We start from the raw sequence: 23,234 nt of genomic DNA, 5'->3' as shown, positions 1-23,234 counted from the left end.
CAAGTTATTGCATAATGTAGGACACAGAATGTTGCTAGCAAGGTAAAGAATACCTTGAAAATCCCTTTGCACAAATATATTCATCTGTGCATTAATCCTTTTTGCTTTAGAGCCAAGAGTGGAATCCATTCTGTCTTCTTTTCATTAGAAGCACCAAATTGCCTGTAACCATTTCCCTAGCATTTTTATTAACTCTGTAGCTCTGTCACACAAGTAGAGAAGCTGCAAAGTTCATACCTGTAGAAGCTTAAAATCACTGAAAATTGGTGGTGGTAAGATATGTATTTTAGAAGACATGTCTTTCAAGTGTTAATAAAGTCCTGACAGCAAAAGTTTACGCTTAGATAATATCTAACTCTGGCATTCACTAATGATAAATAAAAATGCAAGTCCTGCAGACTTCCTGCAACACCCATGTTTTTGCAGCAGCAGTAGCTCTTACATGTACATATCATAAGCATGCAGTTAGACCAACATGCGTAATGAGTGGTAAGTTTCACTTTATTTTTTTATATATAACTTAGGCATGTGGTTTTTATCACTTTGTATTTCCATCAGTATGGTTTAGAAGTATACTGTGGTAAAAGACAGGACGCCTGTGGTCTAACTGTCCTCAGCTTATCACCCATTCTCATCGTAGCCCACCTCCTCTGAACCAGTTGTGACTGGTTCAGTTTAGAGGGTTTTTCCACTAAATAACCAAACCTTCCTGCAAACAACCCCCTCCAGTACCCCAAGGCTTAAAACATCAACTTGTCCTCTTATTTGGGCTAAATAAATAAGAATAAAAACTTGGTATGAACAGTATATGCATGTATAACTACACTTCAGGAGCAGTTGCAAATAAAAAACCTGCATCCGTGCACTTGAGAAGCCCCATAAACTGTGAGGTGAGAGCTATGCTCAACGTTGTTCAGCATTCCATGTGCAAAGAGCTTAAATATCTGTTTTTCTCTCTGTTTGCTTGCGCAACAGGGACAGCATCTTTCAGTTTTGAGTATGAGGTGGGACAACGGGATCTGGGGATCATTTTATTAAAAGCAGTCTTGGTTCATTAAAGCAATCAAGTGTTTGCCTAGCCTGATGGACTAGCAGCGATAGTAGAGTGGGAGGCCGGGACAGTGATATTAACAATGTTACTGAAATCTACAGTAACTGCATTCGCCAAAATACTTTTATAGCTATTGTTTCGCACTTGAAGTCAAGCCTTAACAAATAATAACATACGATATCAGCTAGTTCTCAAGGAGAGTTTGGCTAAAGTTTAGACTTCCAAGCTTTCTTCAAATTGACACTAATGTAAAGCTGAAGGCCTTAAGTAGCTGCATTGGCTTCAATCTGTTCTTTGTAAAATAGATTCCTCTGTGATGGTAAGAACTGAGTTTGTCTTAGGATTTCCTCTTCTTGCAGTGGCATGAGCTGTAGAAAATGGACCTGTTGTAACAGCATGGTGTTTCCTCCCAGCTTAGCTGTTCAATAGCAAATATTTAATGGGTCAGCTTTTATTATTCTGTGTAAAACAGTTTTCCCATTTAATAAGCTGAAAGAACAAAAAATAGACGGTTTTAAGGATCCTTCATTCGCTGAGGAATTCATATGAGGATGGAGAACCAAGTTTTCGAAACAGCTTGTTATAGGCTTTAAAACAAACGTAGGTCTCAAGAATACATCTGAAGAAAAGCTTTTATTGCTCTTGACATTACAGATTCGGTACAGGCATTCATCTCCAAACTTGTGGAAATGGTTAGCCCCAAAATGAACAAGCACTTTACCCCAGTGCTTCTACCTCTAATTTTTCCACAGGATTTTGAAAGGGACTAATTTGCACAACTTGGAGATGAAGATTTTGAAGTCCAACATCTGAGAATTTTTCCTATACTGTGAAAACAGTTTCTCCACTGAAGCATCAGATTTAAGGTTTTGCTCAATTTGAAAAGGTTTCTCTAAAGAAAATGATTGTTGCAATCATTTTGCATCTTTAAAAATATGGTGTGCAGGTTTTCAGTTTGTGTGACAGTACTGTCCTGTGGCCTGGTGAATCTCTTAAATTTCTGTAGATGTGCACCTTCGAATTGCTTTTTTGCTCATCTAACTGTTACAAAATACTATGCTTGCTTTTTAAAATCATGTTTAATTGATTCTCTTAAAGCACATATCATTACAGAATATTCCAGCCCTGATTTGGTGGATACATACAAGTTGCAATAAGTCATTGAAAGCAAAAATGAACAGATATCTATGAGTTTACAGCACTGAAATGCTCCTAAGTAAGCCTTAATAGCAATCATAAAATGCACCTCTGCTTTATATGTTTATATGCTCTAAACTTATGCGTCCGAAACCACTTTTAGTATGAGAACCTTCTTCATCTTGCAATACAGAATTTCTATTAAAACACAAGCTATGTAGCCTTACTCCGATTGCCCACCTCCTCCTCAGTTCATTACTCAGAAAAAGTGAGAAAAAAACAGGCTGATAAGAAAACACTATCGGTAAAGCGCAGCAAGCCCTGCACACTAATGCCAGTAAGTTCTCTTGGGACTTTTTTTTTTTTTTTTTTTTGTATTTGGCACTGAGAGCAGGGGAGCCTATGTGAATAAGTAAATAGCAAAGCAAATTGAAGATGATTTTGTAAACCTTTCCAACACCAACATTTATGTTTTCTTTCCTGGGAGCTTAGCTGGAGTCCTCGTTCTGTATATGAAGAAGAGTACGATGACATAGTACATGGAGCTTTTCAGAAGAAGGACAAGGTATACTAGATGTGCCGCCCTGTGCATCAAGTAATCTGTAACATAAGACAGAAAAATCTTGTTGAACATCAGTATCGTACAACCTCCTAAGAGACAGGAAAAAACAGGGCCATGTGGTGTGTTTAGAAGGATTGTGGTGGGCAGCGTGTAAACAAATACAATGTCTGACTGTCCTCTGTGAGCACGTCTGCACTGCTCGTAACTTCTAGATGGAGAGGGTTTCTGAGCACTAGACCATCTGACAATGCTGCCATGTTACTGTTCCCTGCAGTGCAAGAACGTAACTCTAGCTCTTTTACCACTGGTAGCACAACTTTTGCTTAAATTCTTTTGCATCTGTTTTTTTGAACAATATTTCCTAAATCCCCATTCAAGCTAAAAGAAAATTACTTTGTCCCAAGTGCTGTGCAGTTGCTAGTCTGAAGGAGCATCAGTTGAAGCACTGAGCATTTAACTGCACCAGGTATTTAAAGCAGTGGCCCTTAATGCAGGCTAATGATCTAGTACCATAGCGCAAACAACATCTGTAGTGCAAACAACATCTGTAGTGGGCTAACAAAGCCCAAAGAATGAGAGCACCTTTTTATATCCCACAATGTGTTAATGCACAGAAGCCTTTCTAAATTGCAGACCCCAGAACTTTGGATATTTCCTGCAGACTATTTAGAAATACCATTTTCAGAAGCATACGTAGCAATATGCAACTCTCACATTGCTTTCCCCATTTTAATTAATTTTCATTACCTTTGTAAAAAACGGTGCTGTTTCCAGAATGTGTGCTGCAGTACTCTTCCTGAGAAGGAGTCTTTGAAGAATCTAATGGAAAGAGTTTAAATGTCCAAATTAGGTTTTTCTTTGATTTTAACAAACATTAACAGAGAAATGGGGAAAAGAAGAGCTAATATAACAGCAGTGAAGTGCGAAGTTATTATTAAAAAAAGTAGGATATTTAAGATCTGTCTGAAGAGCAGGTGTTCACCAGGAGGATTCATTTTCAGAGAGAACTGAAGGCAGGAAATGCTGTAGTAGTGAATAAGTGAATAACTAGTGAATAGTAGTGAATAGTAGTGAATAAGTGTTTGTTGCCTTAACTAGGAGCTTTGCCTGTGCCCTTTAGTGAATGTGTCCATAAGGCTGTTGGCAACATCGTTTTTATTTCCAAACTTCTATTTATTTCCAAGTCAGTTTGACCACCTGATTGTCACAGAAGTAGCTGTAGTCTCTTCCCAGAACTTAGTATTAACAGAAGCACAGAATAATTCAGATCAGAAGAGACCTCAATTATTTTGTTATTTGTTGCTCAACACTGAAAAAAGTCTTGAGGAGAGTATGATCTGATGTTTCCTCTTCGGAATTTGCTATTTTGGCCATGGATTGTTCTGTAAAATAAAATTTATTGTGCTTGAAGCAGCAATTTTGTGTTTGTTCTTGGTTATGGTGTTTATATTCATTGAGACATACGCTTAAGTATGTCAAAATAAATGTAGTACATATTTTTGTCAGAATGCATTTGGAAGATTGAAATGTAACATTTATGGCTGTGTTCTCATGGAGTGGAGCTGTACTCATTTATAGTGAATTGAATAGAGGTAGGTACTTAGAAAAGGGTAGGTACTTAGAAAAGATTCACCTAACTAGAATAAGCATTTGTCTTAAAGTTATTATCTTGATTTAAACATAGGTTTAAACAATTTATTATAGGTTGTTTCTTTTCTTTAAAATTTTGTAGTCTTTTTCACAATCAGTCTTTTAACAATTATATGCAGTCTTTTTTTTCTTACATTATTCTTAAGTTATTACCTTACTATCACCAGACCATGAATAAGTAATATATTTAAACATTGTTTTAAAAACTTATCAACCTTACTTTTAACTCCTTAATTTACTATAGCTGTGATTAATTGCAGAGGGATTTATGCATGCAAGCCCTGGATAGCAGATAGCTGCAGTTTGAAGCTGCTGTTCTGAAGAAATTCTGTGTACTGTCAAGTAACTGACCTGGCTCAGTGTAGACCTTTTTGAGCAATTCTAATTAACACCTGGTGGCATTAAAGAACTACTCTTTTCCTGTTACAAAGGGACCTTCACTTGAGGAGCATAGTACAGACTGGGTTTCTTTTCCTGGGAGGGCTTTGATAGTTTTTACTTGTGGGTTTTAAGTGTTGTGCCTAGGAACACAGAAGATTTCAGCAATAGTAACATACATCGTTATTTCTCTAATTGTATTCAAACAATAAAAAAAAAAAGAAAGAAAGAAAAAGACATAATAATATGTAGAATGAAAATAAATAAATAATAAAAAAGCAGTATATACCTTGAATGGGGAGTTTAAAATTCTCTTGACTTTCATGATCATATTTGCAAAAATAGTTCTTGTTTGTCATATTCACTGGTAAAGTTAACCAGGTGCTGACTGAGTACTTATCATTTGTAGATTTCCAGACGTCTCCTTTTACTACATTTTTTGTTACCTCCTTATCTGCTCCATCGACCCACTGCACCCGAATAACTTCTGGGTAGAAATTCTCAATAAGACAAACGTACAGTAGTTGATCTTTATGCTTCGTCTGCAGGATTTCAGAGTTCTCTGGTTTAGAATTTCCTTTGTCTGGATTTGTATTTGGAGGGAAAGAAATAAAACAGAGGAATATCAATAGTGTGTGACAATAAATTCTGTCAATAGTGTGTGGCAATAAATTTTGTCTTTTATTTAGAAGTTCTATGTGTTTCATTTATGTAAAGATCTTGATAAAAAACAGGAAAATGGAATCACAAAATGGTTTGGATCTGGGGGGGCTGTCGTTGTTCCTCTAATACTAGGTTTGTGTAACTGTTTGAATTAACACAACTGAAAACGAAAAAAAAATTGCACAAAATTAAACTAAACAAAAGCAGAAGAACATGCAATATCCAGATAAGATTTATATGCAAATAGTGTATCTATCCGTACCAGGCTTCTAGTAGGTGATGTGCTTTGTAAAACTTGCTTAGTATGAACATAGTTGAATATATCTTAAATGAAAAGTGAGCCATTTCCACAAACTGACTGTAGCTAATCTCCATTTCACCTGCCTCTCTGGAATAAAACTTATGTTGTTAGAAGTCCAAATCAGCCCAATTTTGTCCATACAAAGAAGACTTTTTGATATTATCAAAGCGGATAGCAAATCTAAGACTGTTTTTGTTACACGTGCAAACTTCTGCCATACATGTATAGGCAGAGCTCATGGGCAATCATTTTTGTCTATGCTTAACTGCAAGTGAAAACTAGATGCAGTTTTCAAACTTCACTTTTATTGTATTGAATGTACAGCTATTTTTTTTTAAAGGCAGTGAAGAGATTTACTGTTCATCTTCTTAAACCACTCTCCCACTAGATTCTTGAGTAAATCTTTGTACTGGCTTTCAACAGTGGGATACCCAGTTTATAGAGTGATCTGTCTGAGTGGTGCAGTTTTCACACCCTGTGAGAAAACACGTTAATATAAACTTATACTTCTGTCAAAATGCTTCTACTTTTCTTTAAATGATCTAGCTATTCTAGAACAATCTTAGAGTATTTCATATTTAGCATTTAAAAACAAAGATGATGAATGCATAAGACTGTCTGCCTTCAAAATGATAACACATTATGGATTTCCCTCATTTTGGAGAGCTGTCATTGAAATGAAAATGTTGTCTGTTGTACCCAGACATAAACTTGCTAACAATTTTATGGCACTCTAATGTTGATATAGGAGTTAATTTTATCTCTGTTCATCAGACCTTCCAGGGATACAAGATTAAATTCTTTTTCAAAATGATTTATTTCTTCCAGAGTTGTATATATTCAGAAGAGCATGATGTAGCTCTTGTTTCAGTGACATTGTGCTCTGCAAAGCCTCATGACTGTTTTAGATGTTTCTTTTAGATTTTCAAAGCTTAGAAAAGTACCCTGCATAATTTTGGGGTCTTAATTGGCTAGTTTGATATTGTTCTCTTGGATTATCGTATCTAAATAGAGAGACACAGAGAGATGCTCCCATCTGCTATTTCATTGTGACCATTTTAGAGACTTGTATTAATATAGAATAGTTTCCACCTCTAGAATAGCCACTGTCTTTCCATTTACCATTAAAAGACCTAGGCACCTGGCTTAAATGAAACACCAACATTATATCACAGTACTGAGGAAACATGCTGCTTGAATAACTAACTGTAAAAGTGTGCATGTGAGAGTCTCCTATGCACACACAAGTAAATGGATGACAAAGGAGGACTGAACAATATATGTTTTGCCGGTATTCATGAATATATGTATATTTCTGTGTGAATATATATACATACATAAACTGTAAGTATGTTTAGGGGAAAAAAAGGATGAAAACACAGAACTCTCTGTAGATTTTGATGCATTCTTAGGCTGATCTGTAAAGTTATTGATGATTTACGTTGACTTTTCTGGGCATATGATCTGATACTTTCTGAAGAATTTTAAAGTAGTGAACTTCCATTCAACTCTTTTTTTTTTTTTTTAGTTATGCTTTACAAAATTTTTGGTGTTTACTTTGTTGAACACTTCTCTAAGGCAGATTTGAGTAGGTGTAGGTCTTACTTTTAAAATAATATATAACCATGTATCTATAACCTGCAGATATTTCCTAAGCTAAAATCTGGCTTTTCTTGTGCTAGACCAGCGAGTTTAATCTGAGATTTTAATTCTACTTGCTTGGATGATACCACAAAATGCAGTAATCATGTCGGATACTGAGAGCTCCTTGGGTCCACTTCAAATCAGGGGGAGCTGAGAGCACTCAGCACACAGACAGCATTCTGGTCCTGCTGCCAGCGGCTGCAGACATTATCACTGATAACAACATCACCTACTGTGAGCCTCCCCAGGTACTTTAAAGAAAGAGCCATCAAGCTTCACTCCCCAGCTTTGCCATTACAAAATGTATGAAAACAGTCTTTCAAAGTACTTACTGGAAACGATGAGTTTAGTGCCCGTGCCAAAGACCAGATTACCCACACTGCTATATTTCCTTACACAAACCGTTTGCGACATTTTAGCCATACAAATATTAGATTATAAGAACCAACATTTGAATAATAAGAGTCTACATATTTGGCTACAAAACTAGAAAATGTGAGTTTAATTTCAGCTAATACTGCTACTCTCAAATAGCCTTTATTGTTATGTACATTAAATTCCATTTCAAGCTAATCTTTGCTATCACTTGTTTAAAAAATATCAGAACAAATAAAAGTTGTTGATTTCTGGGGTGTGGATTGATCTACCATATACCCTCTGGATATTTTTCTAAAAAAATTAATTCTCCTTCTGGGATTGTGAGTGCTTTTGACCACAATTTAAAAATTCTTCATTTAAATGACTGTATGATATGAAACTGAATGCATGATCTTAACCGCTCACCTTAAGACCCTTGTTTGTCTCTTTCAATCTCTCGAAAGTTCTCCTTTTTAATGAATTTTATGTCTATTTCTCTGTGCACTAACATAAAGGTCTCTAAAAGGGCCTGGAGGTTGATCGAGCACATTTTCATCACCTTTTTGCAAAATCAGTCCTTGCTTTGATGATACTGATTTTTACAGGTTGTTTCTCTAGCTCAATTTGTTCGCACACAAAAGGAGAAACTCATCACACAATATTACTCAGCAATCCATGTCTAATTTCTATGTAATATAGATATGGTTTTGAGTTATCAAATATAAAGATGAAATACTGTACATGCAGAAGATTCATGGAGGTAACTGGAAGGGGTGTTTAGATCGTCCTTTTGTATCACTGGCATTGTTGTAATTAAGAATGATTATGTTTCCCTAAAATAATTTAGAGGAAGAAATGAATCTTATGACAGAAAATGGTGTGCAAGAAGAAAGCTTAGACCACTGTTTAATTGAATTAATGAAAGACACTGCGGAAAATCTGAGTCAGGCAGTCCTCAACAGCCACCACTCTTCTCAAGCCTAGTTGGAGAGACGCTTACTTGTTTTGGACCTAACCCTCTGCATGCTGAGATCACTGCAGTCTGTTTAAGTGTATGTGGGATTGGGACTGTTCATCCTCAGCTCCTGGCACACTTGCCTACAGAGTACTGATGATACCGCAGCTTATCAATGCCAAAAAGACAACATCACACATGCATCTATGCGTGCTGCTGAGAAGCATCAACTTCTCAGCGTTACTCCCATGCAAGTCCTGTCCCCAGGACCTTCTGGCTTATCCCCAGGGAAAACCATGTGCATCTTACAGGAAATCCTGCTTAAGCTGAAATCAAAGGCAACATTTCTGAAGGGCCAGGAGTTCACCCCACAAGTTAATCTTTTGTTTATTTATTTATTGTCTGCCTGCAATTAACCTGTGCTGAGGTGCATCAGAGAGAGCTCAGTTCTCCTCAGCTGGAATAAACCGGCTTTTTAAGAACAAATTAATGGGGAAAGACTGTCCCTTCAAACAAACTGAGATATGCAGAACTTCAGACATAATTTAAGGTATCTGTTTGCATCCACAATGTTTTTCCATATATCTCTTCTGTTCCCCCTGCTCTGAGGCCAAGGGGTGATCTCCAGCTGTGTTTCTGAGTTACCCCAGCCACTCCGCTCTAGGCAGGGAGCCTTGCACAAGGGAACACAAGGGATGTAGCACAGTGTATCCAAAAGAAGTTAGAATGTCAGAAATTCATGGTTTATGTGAAGTCCTACTGTTTACCCTGACCTAAAGAAACGTAATTTGCTATTGCAAATTCCACATCACTTTTTTTGTCATTGCTATTATACTTTTAAAATAGCATATCACATAATCTCTCCTCTAGATAGTCTTAAAAGAAAGGGATAGTGAATTTGTCTTCATCTGCATGAAATCCTTGACTTAGTTGCTAAAGTCTTTAGCAAAGGTACCTAGTAACGGTAACTTTTGCTCTGCAGTTTTCTTTTGAATGGCAACATTTTCACTTATTTATTTAACACTCCGTCCTTTCACCATAACACTGGTTTGGACTTTAAAGTCTAAGGGGTTCTGGTTCAGTATTTAATGTCTTTCTCCATAAAAAAAAAGAAATTAATAAAAAAGTATAATAATGCATGCATTAGTCTTCATCTTGTTGACTTAAAAGGGCAGAAAATCAGTTTAGTCCAACTTAGATGATGTATAAATAAGTGTAAGTATAAACTACCTCTAAGCAAGAAATATTTTATAATATATGGTTGCAAAATATAATTGTAGCTTTTTGAACTACTGAACTTCAATGCATTTAATGAAATCAAGGTAGATACCTCAGTAATATTTAGGAGTTAACATAAAATATTTCTACTGTAATTTCTGCTGTGAATTTATTTACTAGAAATATTAATAGATTGTTCTCCGTGTTACTTCAGAAAAAGTCTGCAATATGCTTGTGAGGTGCCAGAGAGACACAGCTGCAGATGTAGCAGAAGAGATGGCACAGGGAGAACATCCCCATGCTGAGTAGGGTAGCTACTCCACTTGTGTGCTGGAAGGAAAAATTGATTTGGATTTTGGGTCACTCTGCTGTTCAGTCTTGGCTTCCCTTGCCTAAATTCTCTGAAAAGATGCTTACACAAGAATCCTTCATTCAGAGTTGATGTTGGATTAATATTCACATTCTGATAGAAGCTTTTAGAAACTAATCTATTCCACCAAATGCAAACATCAAACCCATCTCTCAGATCCCAGCCCTTCTTTTACTTGCATTATTGTAAATCTACAGCAACTCTGTTTTGATCACAGCTAATTATAAGAGACCAAAAAGAACAAAATCAAGTTAATTACATGTTGTTGAGATTTTGGTTCTTGATACATATGGCTCTTTCAACATAGTTCTGGAAAAAAACTCTGCTCAAGCTCAAACTGTGATGATTCAGTTGCATGAAGGTCACTCATCCTAAGTCTTTTTCTCCATTTCTTTTCATTATTGAGCTAATGTTAGGTACTCATCACTGAAAAGACAATCTGTGATGAAATGCCTGGTCATAAGCACAAGGTAAATCCATCCCTTTTACTCTGATTAACAATCAGTTAAGAGCCTTGGCCGTTGTAGAAGAAAGAGAATTCTGAAGGATTAGATAGATGCTTGAAAATAATTTATTTTAAACTATAAATACTAAATAAATGATCATTACCTGCTTAACGAGGTAAGGACTCTCACTTAAAACAACACATTTGTTCTGACATGGACATTTCTATTAAATTATAGTTTTGATTCAATTAGTCTTTCTGATAGGAATCATCAAAAACAGTCTATGCTTGGTACGCTAATATAAGTTGACGCATTTTATCAGGCTTACAATATTTGGTAGTGATAGTTCCTCTGCCTTGTGTTTCTGTAGTAGTCTACCCCAGGGTTACAGCATTTAAAACACCACTTAATGGGAAAAAGAAGATTTTTATCCTCAACATACTATTCAAATACATGTCTCTGCAGGAGAGACAAAAAATAGATCACTTCTTCATGTATGTTTTAGTAAACAAAAAGTTTATTTCTACTGCCAAAGTGCTGTGTACATGACAGAAGTAATTAGGCACATATTATTTCACTTGTACTAGTCTAACTAAAAAAGGACTTCAGCAATGGCCATTGCAAATTGCTCTTTGAATTTGTATTGAGAAGAGCTTTATTATTATTTTTTTTTAATGTATAGTTCACAGCTGCTTGATTCCATGCTTAATCCTTCAGTAGCTGAAAGAAAGAATGAGGGCTCTGGAAACTACTCCAGGCCATTTTCCACCAAATTTCTAAGGAGGAGTATGATCATAAATGACATGAACTAGCTCCTCAGTATATTTGTGATCCTAAACTACTGCATTACAAATCAACAGGGTTCAAGGTCAGAATGACAAGCTTAGGCAAAACCCAGCAGGGATGGCACTGACCAAGGCTCTAAGCAAGCTGAGTTTCCTCTGGGACGCTGTAACACTGAATTTGTGTGACCACACCAAGCTCCTACATTTTATTTTGAGGAAAGTGACTTACCTGACACGATGAGCTTTGTACCGGAGCCAAACACTTCATAGTAATAACCAGACACAGTGGATAAAGTCTTTGCAATAACAGTACAGATCTATTATTCTTTATATCATAGAATCAAAGAATGTCTGAGGTTGGAAAGGACCTCTGGAGGTCATCTGGCCTGACTACCTTGTCAGGCCAGATAGGATATCTCTGCAAAGATGCCTCGTGCAGGTTTTCCAGGACCACGTCCAGGCAGCTTTTGGAGATCTCCAAGAGGGAGACTCCACAAACTCTCTGGGCAACCTGTGCCAGTTCATCCTCACAGCAGAAAAGTGTTTTCTGATGTTTAGAGGGAACCTCCCGTGTTTCAGTTAGTACCTATTGCCTCTTGTCCTGGCACTGGACACCACTGAAGAGAGCCTGGCTCTGTCTACTTTGCACCTTCCCTTCAGGTATTTCTAGACAATGATTGAATCATCCTGAGCTTCCTCTTCTCTGTGCTGAACGGTCCCAGCTCTCTCAGCCGCTGCGTGTATGAGAGATGCTCCAATGCCTTAATCATCTTTATGGCCCTATCTTGGACCCTGTCTAGTATGCCCATTTCTCTCTAGTACTGGGGAGCCCAGAGCTGGACTCAGCGCTCCAGGTGGGGCCTCCCCAGTGCCGAGCAGTGGAGAAGGATCACCTCCCTCAGCCTGCTGGCAGCACTTTGCCTCATGCAGCTCAGGGTACTGACAGCCATCTTGGCAGCAAGGGCACATTGAAATACATGGATAAATATTATTTTTTAAAGACAAACAGATTTGCCGTTTAATCAACTTTTAGGTCGTAAAAAAGCAGCAGCAACCTAAACTTTACAAAAAAAAAAAAAAAATGTGTGGAGATTTTGAGGACAGGTATGTTGTTAAATGGGCAGGATTCATCTCAACTAAAATTAGTTTTCTGAAAGTTTAGGTGGACAGTACTAAGCACCTTGGCTCCATGTCTGCTCTATGGAGAGAGGCAGCACCAGCAAAAGATGTATTTGATCAGATATTAGCTAAGTAAAATGCTCCTTTAAAGCTCCATAAAATCAGTCCTAGAAGTAGCGAACATTATGATGAGATCTTTGCATCACAAAATTCCTGACTGAAGTTTTTGTTGTACATATATTAAACAAAACCCTGACTGGATTGAAATCAACATCAAAACTCCCACTAAGTAGACACCCCATTATCAGATGGTCAAAATTAGGCAAACTGCTTTCATCCCAGGTCCCAAGTATCGAAGCAGCTGAAGTTTACTTGATGCAGTATAATTTTGATTAAGTATGCCAATATTTTGGGAGGGAAATACAGTGTCTCCACAGGTGGGCATTCTTAATAATAATAATAACTGATAGTAAGATTGTTTCTGCAAAAAGTAGTAAGAGAGAGTAGCCTTTCAACTAGGCGTATCTTCAGACAGTTCTGGGCATACCTCAGATAACTCCTGTCATTTGGTGTAGTCAGACATAATCCCAAAAGAAAGCTTCTTGCTCTTCAAATAATTTGCATAACCCCAAATTGACATTTTCTTTCAGAATGAGTTAGAAATATCACAGAAGTTGAGTATGCATCATTAAAGACAAAAATATCTTTTAGTTCTCTGAATGCTATATTTGCTATATTTTCATCTTTAAGAAGAAAATAATAAGAGAGTTAGTTATAAATCTACACTTCAATAATTGCTTCATTTTCCCAATTTCATATATAAATACAAAATGCTGTTGTGTTCTGCATCTGGAAATGCTGTTTACGGGGGAAATTTTGCGAAACATTCAGTAGGGTTAAAACTAGCAGGAGCTAAGGAACCAGAGCACAGCATGCAAACAATATCTAACTATTGAAATGCGTTTCAGAAGAAGTAGGTTTTATGTTTCACACTTACCTGAAACAATAAGCTTAGTTCCACTTCCAAATATTTTAACACCAGCATCCCACAGTCTGATAATGCTTAGCAATATCTCCTGCACTTCACTTTTCTTTCACAAGCTACAGAAGATATCTTTCAAATTTAGAGGTTGGTGATATCTCGCCCAGTATAATATCTTAATCTTTAACATGTACTGGAGTGGAATATTTAGAAATGCTATTATTTTTTTTGTGATGAGTGAAAAGTCTGGGTTTTAAAATACACCATTTTCTGAGAAGAAAACTGTGCCATGCTTATAACTACTTATAGCTATGCTCAAGTCCTTTTAGTGCTGGGATCTCTGTAATAAAGATCTGCTGCCTCTAGTCTGCTACATTTTCTCTAAAGTAATTTCTGTCTGCTGTTTTAAGAACAAATGTGGTTACATTATCATTCCCAAAGGAAATTAAAAATAATTATTAATTATTTGTTGATTTAGATAGATAGGTAAATATTTTTTTTCCTGGAAATGTCCTATCCTGAAAATTACTTACTGTGTGAATGTACCTTGGATTAAGTTTCATCATATTCTCACTTTGAAGCCCATATTTTACATGCAAAACCCATATTCTAAACAAAACTTACTGACACTTAAGATGTGTTTAAGTCTGTGCTTCTTGTAAGTAGTTATACTGTTCTCTGTTGGCAAAAACACCTGACTCTACACAGGCACAATTTAATTGCAATCTGCAGCAAATTGTGCAAGTTTCCTCTGCCTTTTACAGTTTGACTTATTTATACTAAACTTGGTAATCTCATGTATTATCTGAGCAACATACTGTAGGCACTGCTATATGCTTTATACTGATAGTGGCATTCATACAATAGGTTGCACAGCTTTAACACAATTAACAGGAGTACGAATACAAAAGGAAGCTAGTTACTTTCAGTAGAGCCAGGAACTAGAAATTTGTTTAATTCCAGGCAACTTTCCTTCACAATGAATTTAGGCTTAGCCACCTCTATCAATAAGCAAGTTTTTGCATTTCTGTCTTGCTGTACTGAGGGTTGTTCTTAAACTTTCACACAGTTTATTTTTCTGTCCCAGAACAGCATGAGGAATGAATCCAACCCAATATTTCAAATTTTAGCCCCTCTCCTCATTATTCCATTCTGCCATCCTTAATAAGTATTCAGTAACTGATGTGGAGGTGATTTCTCTGTCCCCTAGGTTGATATATTTATTGCCCATCAACCCACCCAACCAGAGCCCCATGCACAGATCACATAAAAAAATGTGATCTGTCAGGCAGAAATTAATTTCCCTACACCCTTACATTCTTAATTAATAACCTGAGAACCCAAATGACTGTGAAAATCAGATCAATGTTAATTGTACTTACTGGAGATAATTAGCTTAGTTCCTGTGCCGAAGTATTTAATCCATGTGGTCCACACTATGTTTTGACTTTGCAATAAGCTAAAGTACTCTCCTGATGTGCAATCGCTAAATAAAAACAACTTTTTTTCCTTTTTTTTCCCAATCTGCACCTGGGAGACTGGTTGAAGGATGACCAGGCATTGGCTGGTGGGAGGATGTCAGGAATTTCAGACTTGTGCCCAGTTTTCAGCTGATGTCTAATTCCCTTCAGAGCAAATCTCGTTCAAAAAGTGTTCCAGATAGGCTAGCCAACTCTTCCATTTAATGCCTAAGAATTAGGTGAAGTTTTCCTCTTCAATTTTAGATTAAGTAAGCCCACAGTGCTGTTTATATTAAAAAAAAAAAACACGTATCTTCAGGTCATGATCCTGCTCATTCCCACAGGTATACCCCACCTCACATCTAGCATTAAGTACGATCAAGTAGTACTAGGATGCAGTTCAGTTTTATCTGTCTTAATAAAACTCAGCAGAAGGAAACAAGGGAAAGCCAGCTCTATAAGCCACTGTGCAGTCCACTGTGAAGGTGTCCATGTGCTGCACCTTGCATTTTCTCTTCCCAGTATGCGGTTGTTATCTGTCCATCTCCTGGAGTCACTCCAGACTGAAATACCAGTTCACTGATACCTTTTCATTTACTAACAGGAGGGAGAAGGGGGCTTTCCCATTGCACACTGTGTTCTTACAAAACAGCCCAAGATAACATCTGAGAAAGCCCTGGTACTGTCTATAAAACCACCTACATGTTTCGTTTGTCATTTACAAGAAACTGAGTTTAAGTACGTCTGGTATCTTTTGTGCCATACTGACTACAAAACAACGTTAAGAAATTACTGTTTGTGCCTACAGAGAGGAACTAGACTGAGGGTGAAGGTCACTCGGTTTAATCAGCTGTAACATAAAACAAGTGTCTAGGCTAAATTCTTCTGGGCAGGAACATTGAACAGGCTGCCCGGGGAAGTGTTGGAGTTGCTGTCCCTAGAGGTATTTAAGAGATATATAGATGTGGCACTTAGGGACATGTTTTAATGGTGGACTTGGTGGTGTTAGGTGGATGGTTGGATCTGATGATCTTATGGGTCTTTTTGAACCTAAATAATTCTGTTATTCTATGATTGTTATTGCAACCACAAAGCAATGGCAGGAGTGACACACGCAGAGAAAGGTGCTGCTGGTGCATCCCCTGGGTGGATTCTGTCCACAACACTGAGTATCTGTGAAGTCTCACTGGAAGAAACACAGACAGCAAAAGACTGTGCATTGCAGATAGTTTGTCAAGCTCCCTTGTATGATTCAGGCTTGTAAATAACAGTAGGACAAAACTGAACCATAGTCGTTTTGGAGAACTACTACCTACTTGAAATTGTCGTGTCAATTTTTCATCCCATCACACTAATATTTAATGAGCTGTACTTCAAGACACTAAATGAGGAGAGTCTCAGCATACTGCAGTAAAGAAAAATACTAAAAAAAGGCTTGATGCTAAAGAAAAACCTCTGTAGTTAAACTTCTCAGGCACGAGGGTCAACATCAATGATGAAGCAGTTTCTGTGAGGGATGCATTGCTTAAGGGACATAAATGTGGACAGCCGTTTTCAAATAAAAAGCTCTTCTCTCTGGCACTAGCTTTGGCAACACTGCCTACAGCTTTATGGAGTGACTCAGATGCATCTCTACTATGCTGAATGGCAGTGAAGACATAGACAGTGAAAGCAAGAAGGATGGGAAAGACACAGAAACATCTCAGAAAGGGAGAACAATAATGCCCATCTCCAGATCTCTTGAGGAATAAATCAAATATATATATATATTTTTTTTCCACAGCTGCTAGCTTTTAAACCAAAAAAGACTAATTTTTCTCTTTTTTTTTTCAAACCTTGGGTTTGAAAAGCTCCACGACAATGTGCTGAGTTACTTCCTGGAACAGCAGCATGGAAAATTGCCCCTTTCCAGTAAAGAAATCCTTACAACCAGTTCCCTGCCACACTTGAGCAAAGGAAGGGGAAGAGGAAGTGCCGAGGTTGAGTTAGGCATTTGCTTTTCACTTTTCCCTTTGCACTTGCCACTTGGAAGTCAGCTGGGATCTTTCAAATCGTTTGTGGTTGAGCCACCGAGAGAATATTGGTCGAGGTAATTGCTGGGTTTCTGCCGTAGTGAGGGTCCCAGTAGGCACAGTAGTAGGTAGCTGCATCATCCGGACCTATATTTTTTATTATAAGAATACAAATTTTCTGGTTAGAAAGTTTTTGAACCATGTATCTGTTTCTTTGGAAGCTGTTTTCTACTATTGTTGTCCCTGATGAAATGTAGAGCATTCTCACTGGTTCTCTCTTCTCCTTCTGTTGATACCAGTGTATGACGGTGTTATCAAAATTTTCAGAGACATCTTTAAAATGACATTGCAAACGTGCAGTTCCTTTATACATGGTGATGGATACAGGGGTCTGTATGGGAATTTCCTGTGAAAATCCATCTAGGGGGAAAAAAAAAGAAAGAAAAAAAGAGGAGAAATGATGTTATTAACTGGTAATCAGGGGTTTGTGAAGATACTCATTAGTGTGGCCACGTTTGCCTATGAGGGAACACAAAATTTATAAAGAAGTACTTACAAGACCAAGCGGTTGTGGCTACCAGTGCTGCCAGCAGCAGCATGTTTGCTTGTCCCACTCAGCTGTCTCAGAGTTCTCTCTTCTCTCTTCTCTGAGTTGAGACTCGCAGAAGGAAACTGTCCCCGGGGCAGTCTGAGCTGTGCCACGTGGGAGGAGGAGGTGCCTCCCTCCGGTGGCAGCTGGAGAGTCCCTGCATCAAACCACAGGGACGTGTCCCCCAGGCTCCTTTTGGCAGCACTGGTGGTCAGGGAGCAAGTGTAGAGGGAAGTTTACAAAGGGCACATCTTTGGCTGTGGTAGATAAGAGAGTGTAAATCTCTGATTTAAGTTGGTTTGTGTGGGATTTTGTGGTACCCAAACAATGTAAACCATATTCCCAGGCACTTGTAGTCACTTACATGCAGATGAGGACAGACTATAGAGGGGAACAGGAAGATTTTTTCCTTAAAATTACTTGGGAGTGGCAGGCGTGATATGCCCATCACCAAAGTCTTTTCTTTGGAACATTGTTCCTCTTTTCCTGCCTTTGCTTTCCTAGCAGAGAACGGCAGCTGGACTAGAATATCAATATCAAACGTTTGCTTGCCTCAAGGAACACCAGATCTCTGCCATGCCTGGGCAAACCACACTGACAGAACAGGGGAGTTTCCAGTATCGACGAGCTAATTCTTATGGCAGTGAAGAGTTACCTTGCCCTTAAAAATGATACGTGTGTGCCTGAAGACCACAGTACTAATGATGGCTCAAACTTCAAAACGGACAGCTGTGCAGTGTTAGCTGCTCATTCTGGGAAGCAGAAAAGGGTTTGGCCTTTCTGCAGCTGATACCAGATAGTGTGAGAAGACTTGGGGAGTGAGGCAGTTACAAACCTGTGGTTCAGACGTTGGGGGAGTTTTGTGTCTTGACGGTCCCTGAGTTTCTACCATTGTGAGGGTCCCAGTAGGCGCAGTAGTACATGCCAGCATCGTCTGGAATGACATCCTTTATCATAAGAACACACCGATTCTGGTCAGAAACCCTTTCAGCTCTGTACCTGTCTTTTTGCAAGCCACTTTCCACTGAAGTTTTCCCTTCTGTAAAGAACAGTAGCCTCTGTGGAGCTTCATTCTCCTTCCGTTTATACCAGTGTATGACAGTACTATCAAAACTTGTTGGTAAGTTTTTGATTTCACAATACATCCGTGCAGTTTTCTTGAACTTGGTGATGGATATCGGGCTCTGTATGGGAATTTCCTGTGCAAATCCATCTAGAAGAAAAAAAAAAAAGGTTGAAAATCTTATTAGTTGGAATTCAGGGACTTAGGAATAAGTGCAGCAATGGGTACCCTCTGAGGAAGGGTTGCAAAGTAAGTAGGACTTACCAGACCAAATGGCTGTGGCCACAAGCGCTGCCAGCAGCAGCATGTTTGCTTGTCCCGCTCAGCTGAGACTCAGAGGAGAGTGAAAGAGGCCCCAGATGGAGACAGGGTTGAGTGGGAGGAGAAGACGTCTCCAGCGATGGCTCTGGGCACAACTGTGTGGGGCTACGTTTGCAGAGAACCCACTGCAGCCTGGGAAAGGACTTAGACCAGGGAATGCTCACATTGGTGAGGAGGTTGTCATCCCATCTCCTCTTCAGATAAACGTGAGAAAGACTGGGAAGTCCAAGGAGCGTGGCATGTGGAAACTTGAGTCAGAGCTGCTGAGAAGGGGTTGAGAGTGAGAGCAGCTCCAGCCGTACATCAGGGCGTGAAGCTCCCAGCCCAGAGGCCACCCTGGTGGGCGCTGAGTGTGTGCGGTCACCTGTAGTGGGCAGGAGGCATGTCCCCACCCGGTCAGGGACCTCCTCTTGCTGCCTCAGCCTGGCCACCCAGCTGCGGTGTGCCAAAATGCCCCTGTGCCTGTGCTGCCCCCACTGCAGCAGCTCGTGGGGATCAACCTGCAGCAAGCACAGCAGCATCCCCAGGAGTAGGCGCCTGGTCTGTGGTTTTGCGTGGGGAGGAAATGCGCAGCTGCAGGGTTTTGGTTTTGAAGCTTAGATGAGAAGCAAACACTTCTTGGAAAGAATGACTGGAAGAGAAAGGTGGAGAAACATGTGGCATGTTGCTAAGCGGATTGGAAACCGTGCCTCTCTTCACATAACCACAGAATCACAGAATGGGTAGGGTTGGAAGGGACCTCTGAAGATCATCTAGTCCAACCCCCCCAACAAAGCAGAATCACCTAGAGTACATTGTGCAGGATGGCATCCAGGCGGGTTTTGAATATCTCCAGAGAAGGAGACTCCACAACCTCTCTGGGCAACCTGTGCCAGTGCTCTGTCACCCTCACAGTAAAGAATTGCCCTCTCATATTGAGCTGAAACCTCCTGTGCTTCAGTTTGTGCCTGTTGTCTCTCATCCTGTCGCTGGGCACAACTGAAAAGAGACCGGCTCCATCTTCTTGACACCCTCCCCTCAGATATTTATAGATAGTTGTGGCGTAATTGCCTAAAGTGACTAGGAAAATTAAACTAATATTCACATTTTAAAGAAAATGTACAGCATTAAAGAAGCTTTCAGCGTGGAGCTTAGCTGCACTACCTAAGGATTCCCTAGGCTTCCATCCTTAGATGCTATCGCACCGGGGGAACCTGGTGTGCTGACTCTAAGGAACAGTACGGACTGTACTGCAGAGTGGAGAAGGCTCTGTGACAAGAGGGGGGACTCGATTGTTCTTGTGCACACTGAGACCAGTAAGCTACACATTTACTACCCTTAGCCAATGACTCAAATGCTGTACTCTAGTGAACTTTTGCCCACTATAATATCATTATAATACCAAAACACACCTCCATCCCAAAAGCTACCTGCCTCCAAGGTATGACCACCTCTCACTGAGCATGCGCTCTGAATTTCTCGGAACCTATACCTTTAAACGAAAGCAAGAAAACTTTTTACGAGTCATAACCAAGATATGCTTGACTAGAGTCATTCAAGCTCCACCTAAAAGGTAGAAAATAATATAAATTGGCTTAAGAGAGAGGGGATGTTAGGGAAGATACCATCATGAAGGATACCTTCTGACTTCTGGGATCAGTCGGAGGGCTGAGCCTCTCTTCCCCCCACACTGGGACACCGTGGGGTAAGATTTGTACACTTGGTTATACCAGGTGTCTCTGTGGAAACTTAGAAATCTCTAGAGTCTTTGTGCCTTATAGCACGTTAATAGCCATGCTGCGTACCTGTGTATTTAATACATGCTAGCTTGCTTTTCCAGACAGTGAATTTATTGCTGGCAATACAAAGAACCTGTGTACCTGTTGCTGCAATAAATTGCACTTAATTGCATTGTTCCTAACTGTGATAGTTCTCATTGAATGTTCCTAGAGTGAGGGTGTGCTATATTGTTGGTGAATCTGTGACCATGATAGTTCAGTACCCTGAACCCAACCAGACTCTTAATGGTTAATCAGCTACACCCCTTAAGGCAAAAATATTAATGAGGTCTCCCCTCAGTCTTCTCTTTTCCAGGCTAAACAGGCCCAGCTCTCTCAGTCTGTCCTTGTACGACAGGTGCTCCAGTCCTCTCATCATCTTCGTAGCCCTCCTCTGAACTCACTCCAGTAGCTCCATGTCCCTCTTGTACTGGGGAGCCCAGAACTGGACACAATACTCCAGGTGTGCCCTAACCAGGGCTGAGTAGAGGTGGAGGATCACCTCCCTTGACCTGCTGGCAACACTCTTCCAAATGCAGCCCAGGATACCGTTGGCCTTCTTGGCCACCAGGGCACATTGCTGAGTCGTGGTCAGCCTCCTGTCCGCCAGGACTCCCATGTCCTTCTCTGCAGAGCTGCTCTCCAGCACGTCAGCCCCCAGCCTGTAATGGTGCTTGAGGTTATTTCTCCTGAGGTGCAGGACCCTGCACTTCCCCTTGTTGAACTTCACAAGGTTCCTCTCGGCCCAACCCTCCAGCCTATCCATGTCCCTCTGAACGGCAGCACAGCCCTCTGGGGTATCAGCCACTCCTCCGAGCTTTGTGTTGTCAGCAAACTTGCTGAGGGCGCACTCCGCTCCATCATCCAGATCGTTAAGGAATAAGTTGAACTAAACAGTACCCAGTACTGACCCCTGGGGGACACTGCTAGCTACAGGCCTCCAGCTAGACTACAAAACTGAGCACAACCTCCTGAGCTCTGCCATGCAGCCAATTATCAATCCACCTCAATGCCTACTCATCTTCTCCACCCTTCCTGAGCTTACCTATGAGAACGTGATGTGAGACAGTGTCAGAAGTTCTGCTGAAGTCAAGGTAGACAACATCCACCGCTCTCCCCTCATCTACCAAATAGTCATCCCATCATAGAAGGCTATCAGATTGGTTAAGCATGATTTCTCTGTGGTGAATCCATGCTGACTCCTAATGATGATCTTCTTGCTGTCTGCCTCTGTTTCTTGGAGGCATAGCCCATGGCTGAGGACTTCACTTCTCTTCTGGAAACCTCAGGGGAGAAACTATGATGATAAAAGTGGAGTTCCTGGTCTGTTGTAGGACTTTGTAGGGACTGAAATGCCAAGGAAGACAGCGTGAAAATGGGAAGGAAAGTCTACCAAATCATGCAGTCTACTCTCCTTGTTACACCCGCATACCTTATTTCAAGAGAGAGCACCAAGGGGATGGAGATATATTGCTGTTCTTGCTCCATGGATTCCAATAAAGAATAGAAATCTTCAGCTACTCTTTGTTCACGAGGCACAGACAGGCTGTGTACACTGTCAGGTGAGTGCTTTTCCAAGTCTCCATCTAGAGAGCAAAGTTCCCTATTTATACCCTCAATTGATGGGGTCCTGTGTAGTTGTTTTTCTTATCCTGAGGCAGAAAATCATCAGAGCAGGGCTGAATGAGGAAGTATCTGCATTTGGGCAGAGTTCAGAGCTTGCGGTTCAGAGTGCCAAGTGCCTTTTTGTATGGTTTATCTTGGCCCATCTAACGCTGTGATGTGTTCAAAATACCAATACGCACAGTAGTAAGTGCCAGCATCCCTCTGGGTTACATAATCTATTGTGAGACTATAGTGAGGTTCAGAGGCATGTTTCCTCACTTGATACTTTTTTTCATCGGTTCCATCATCAAACGTAGGTTTTTTTCCTGACACATAGAGTATCCTCTTGGGCGGCTCTCCGGGAAGCTGCTTGTACCAGTGCACGGTGTCTTCTTTTGTCAGCCGGCACGCCATGCTGGCCGAGCCTCCCTCCGCTGAAGTCCGCATCGCCGGGTGTTGCACCGGCACCGCCTGCGCGTCTCCACCTGGAAGCGAATAGGGAGAAATTTGGTGAAAATTTAATAAGGGCTCAGAACGGCTGCAGTCCGGAGCAGGGTCAGTGTTCTCCACACACAGGAAGGGAACAGGGCTTACGGGACCAAGAAGAAGCTGCAAGCAGGATGGGCAGCAGCAGCATGCTGCCTGCTTGGGTGAACCGTGGAACTGAAGTAGGGGCAGGACCGTTATAAAGCCCTCCAGGAGGAGAAGGAGTCAAACAGCTCTGGGGAGGAAATGACTCATTTGGCACACCCAAGGGTAGTGCCCCAACTCCTAGCCATTGGTTTGAGAGGGGGTAAGGCAGGGAACAG

The 23,234-nt window shown here is 40.1% G+C and overlaps 1 protein-coding gene and 1 gene segment (V, D, J or C); both read right to left on the bottom strand.

Annotated features, from left to right (window-relative positions):
• Positions 1-1,482: 1,482 nt before the first annotated feature.
• Positions 1,483-23,097, bottom strand: LOC106045509 (immunoglobulin lambda-1 light chain). The gene is made up of 6 exons (XM_066992237.1): positions 23,020-23,097; positions 22,602-22,910; positions 11,747-11,800; positions 5,068-5,361; positions 3,498-3,569; positions 1,483-2,788 (listed from the first exon to the last, which is right to left on the bottom strand). Exons 1-6 carry the CDS (start codon positions 23,060-23,062, stop codon positions 2,655-2,657), a joined length of 906 nt encoding a protein of 301 aa, XP_066848338.1. The 5' UTR covers positions 23,063-23,097; the 3' UTR covers positions 1,483-2,654.
• On the bottom strand, positions 17,968-19,522 carry LOC125184200 (probable non-functional T cell receptor gamma variable 10). The segment is given in 2 exon segments: positions 17,968-18,892; positions 19,007-19,522. Coding segments are annotated over 2 exon segments (414 nt in total).
• Positions 23,098-23,234: the final 137 nt, after the last annotated feature.

Source organism: Anser cygnoides, chromosome 2 (genome assembly GCF_040182565.1).
Source record: "Anser cygnoides isolate HZ-2024a breed goose chromosome 2, Taihu_goose_T2T_genome, whole genome shotgun sequence".
Classification (NCBI taxonomy): domain Eukaryota; kingdom Metazoa; phylum Chordata; class Aves; order Anseriformes; family Anatidae; genus Anser; species Anser cygnoides.
The sequence above is the reverse complement of the archived record's forward strand: the minus strand, read 5'-3'. Positions and strand labels throughout refer to the sequence as shown.

What these genes read in the sequence shown, in the direction of transcription:
- LOC106045509 (XM_066992237.1), bottom strand. Translation starts at nt 23,062, where the DNA reads ATGCTGCTGCTGCCCATCCTGCTTGCAGCTTCTTCTTGGTCCC. An exon ending in GTATTGGTATTTTGAACACA is followed by an intron (nt 11,801 to 22,601) that starts TCACAGCGTTAG and finishes CTTTATCCACTG; the next exon opens with TGTCTGGTTATTACTATGAA. An exon ending in CAGCACCGTTTTTTACAAAG is followed by an intron (nt 2,789 to 3,497) that starts GTAATGAAAATT and finishes CTTATGTTACAG; the next exon opens with ATTACTTGATGCACAGGGCG.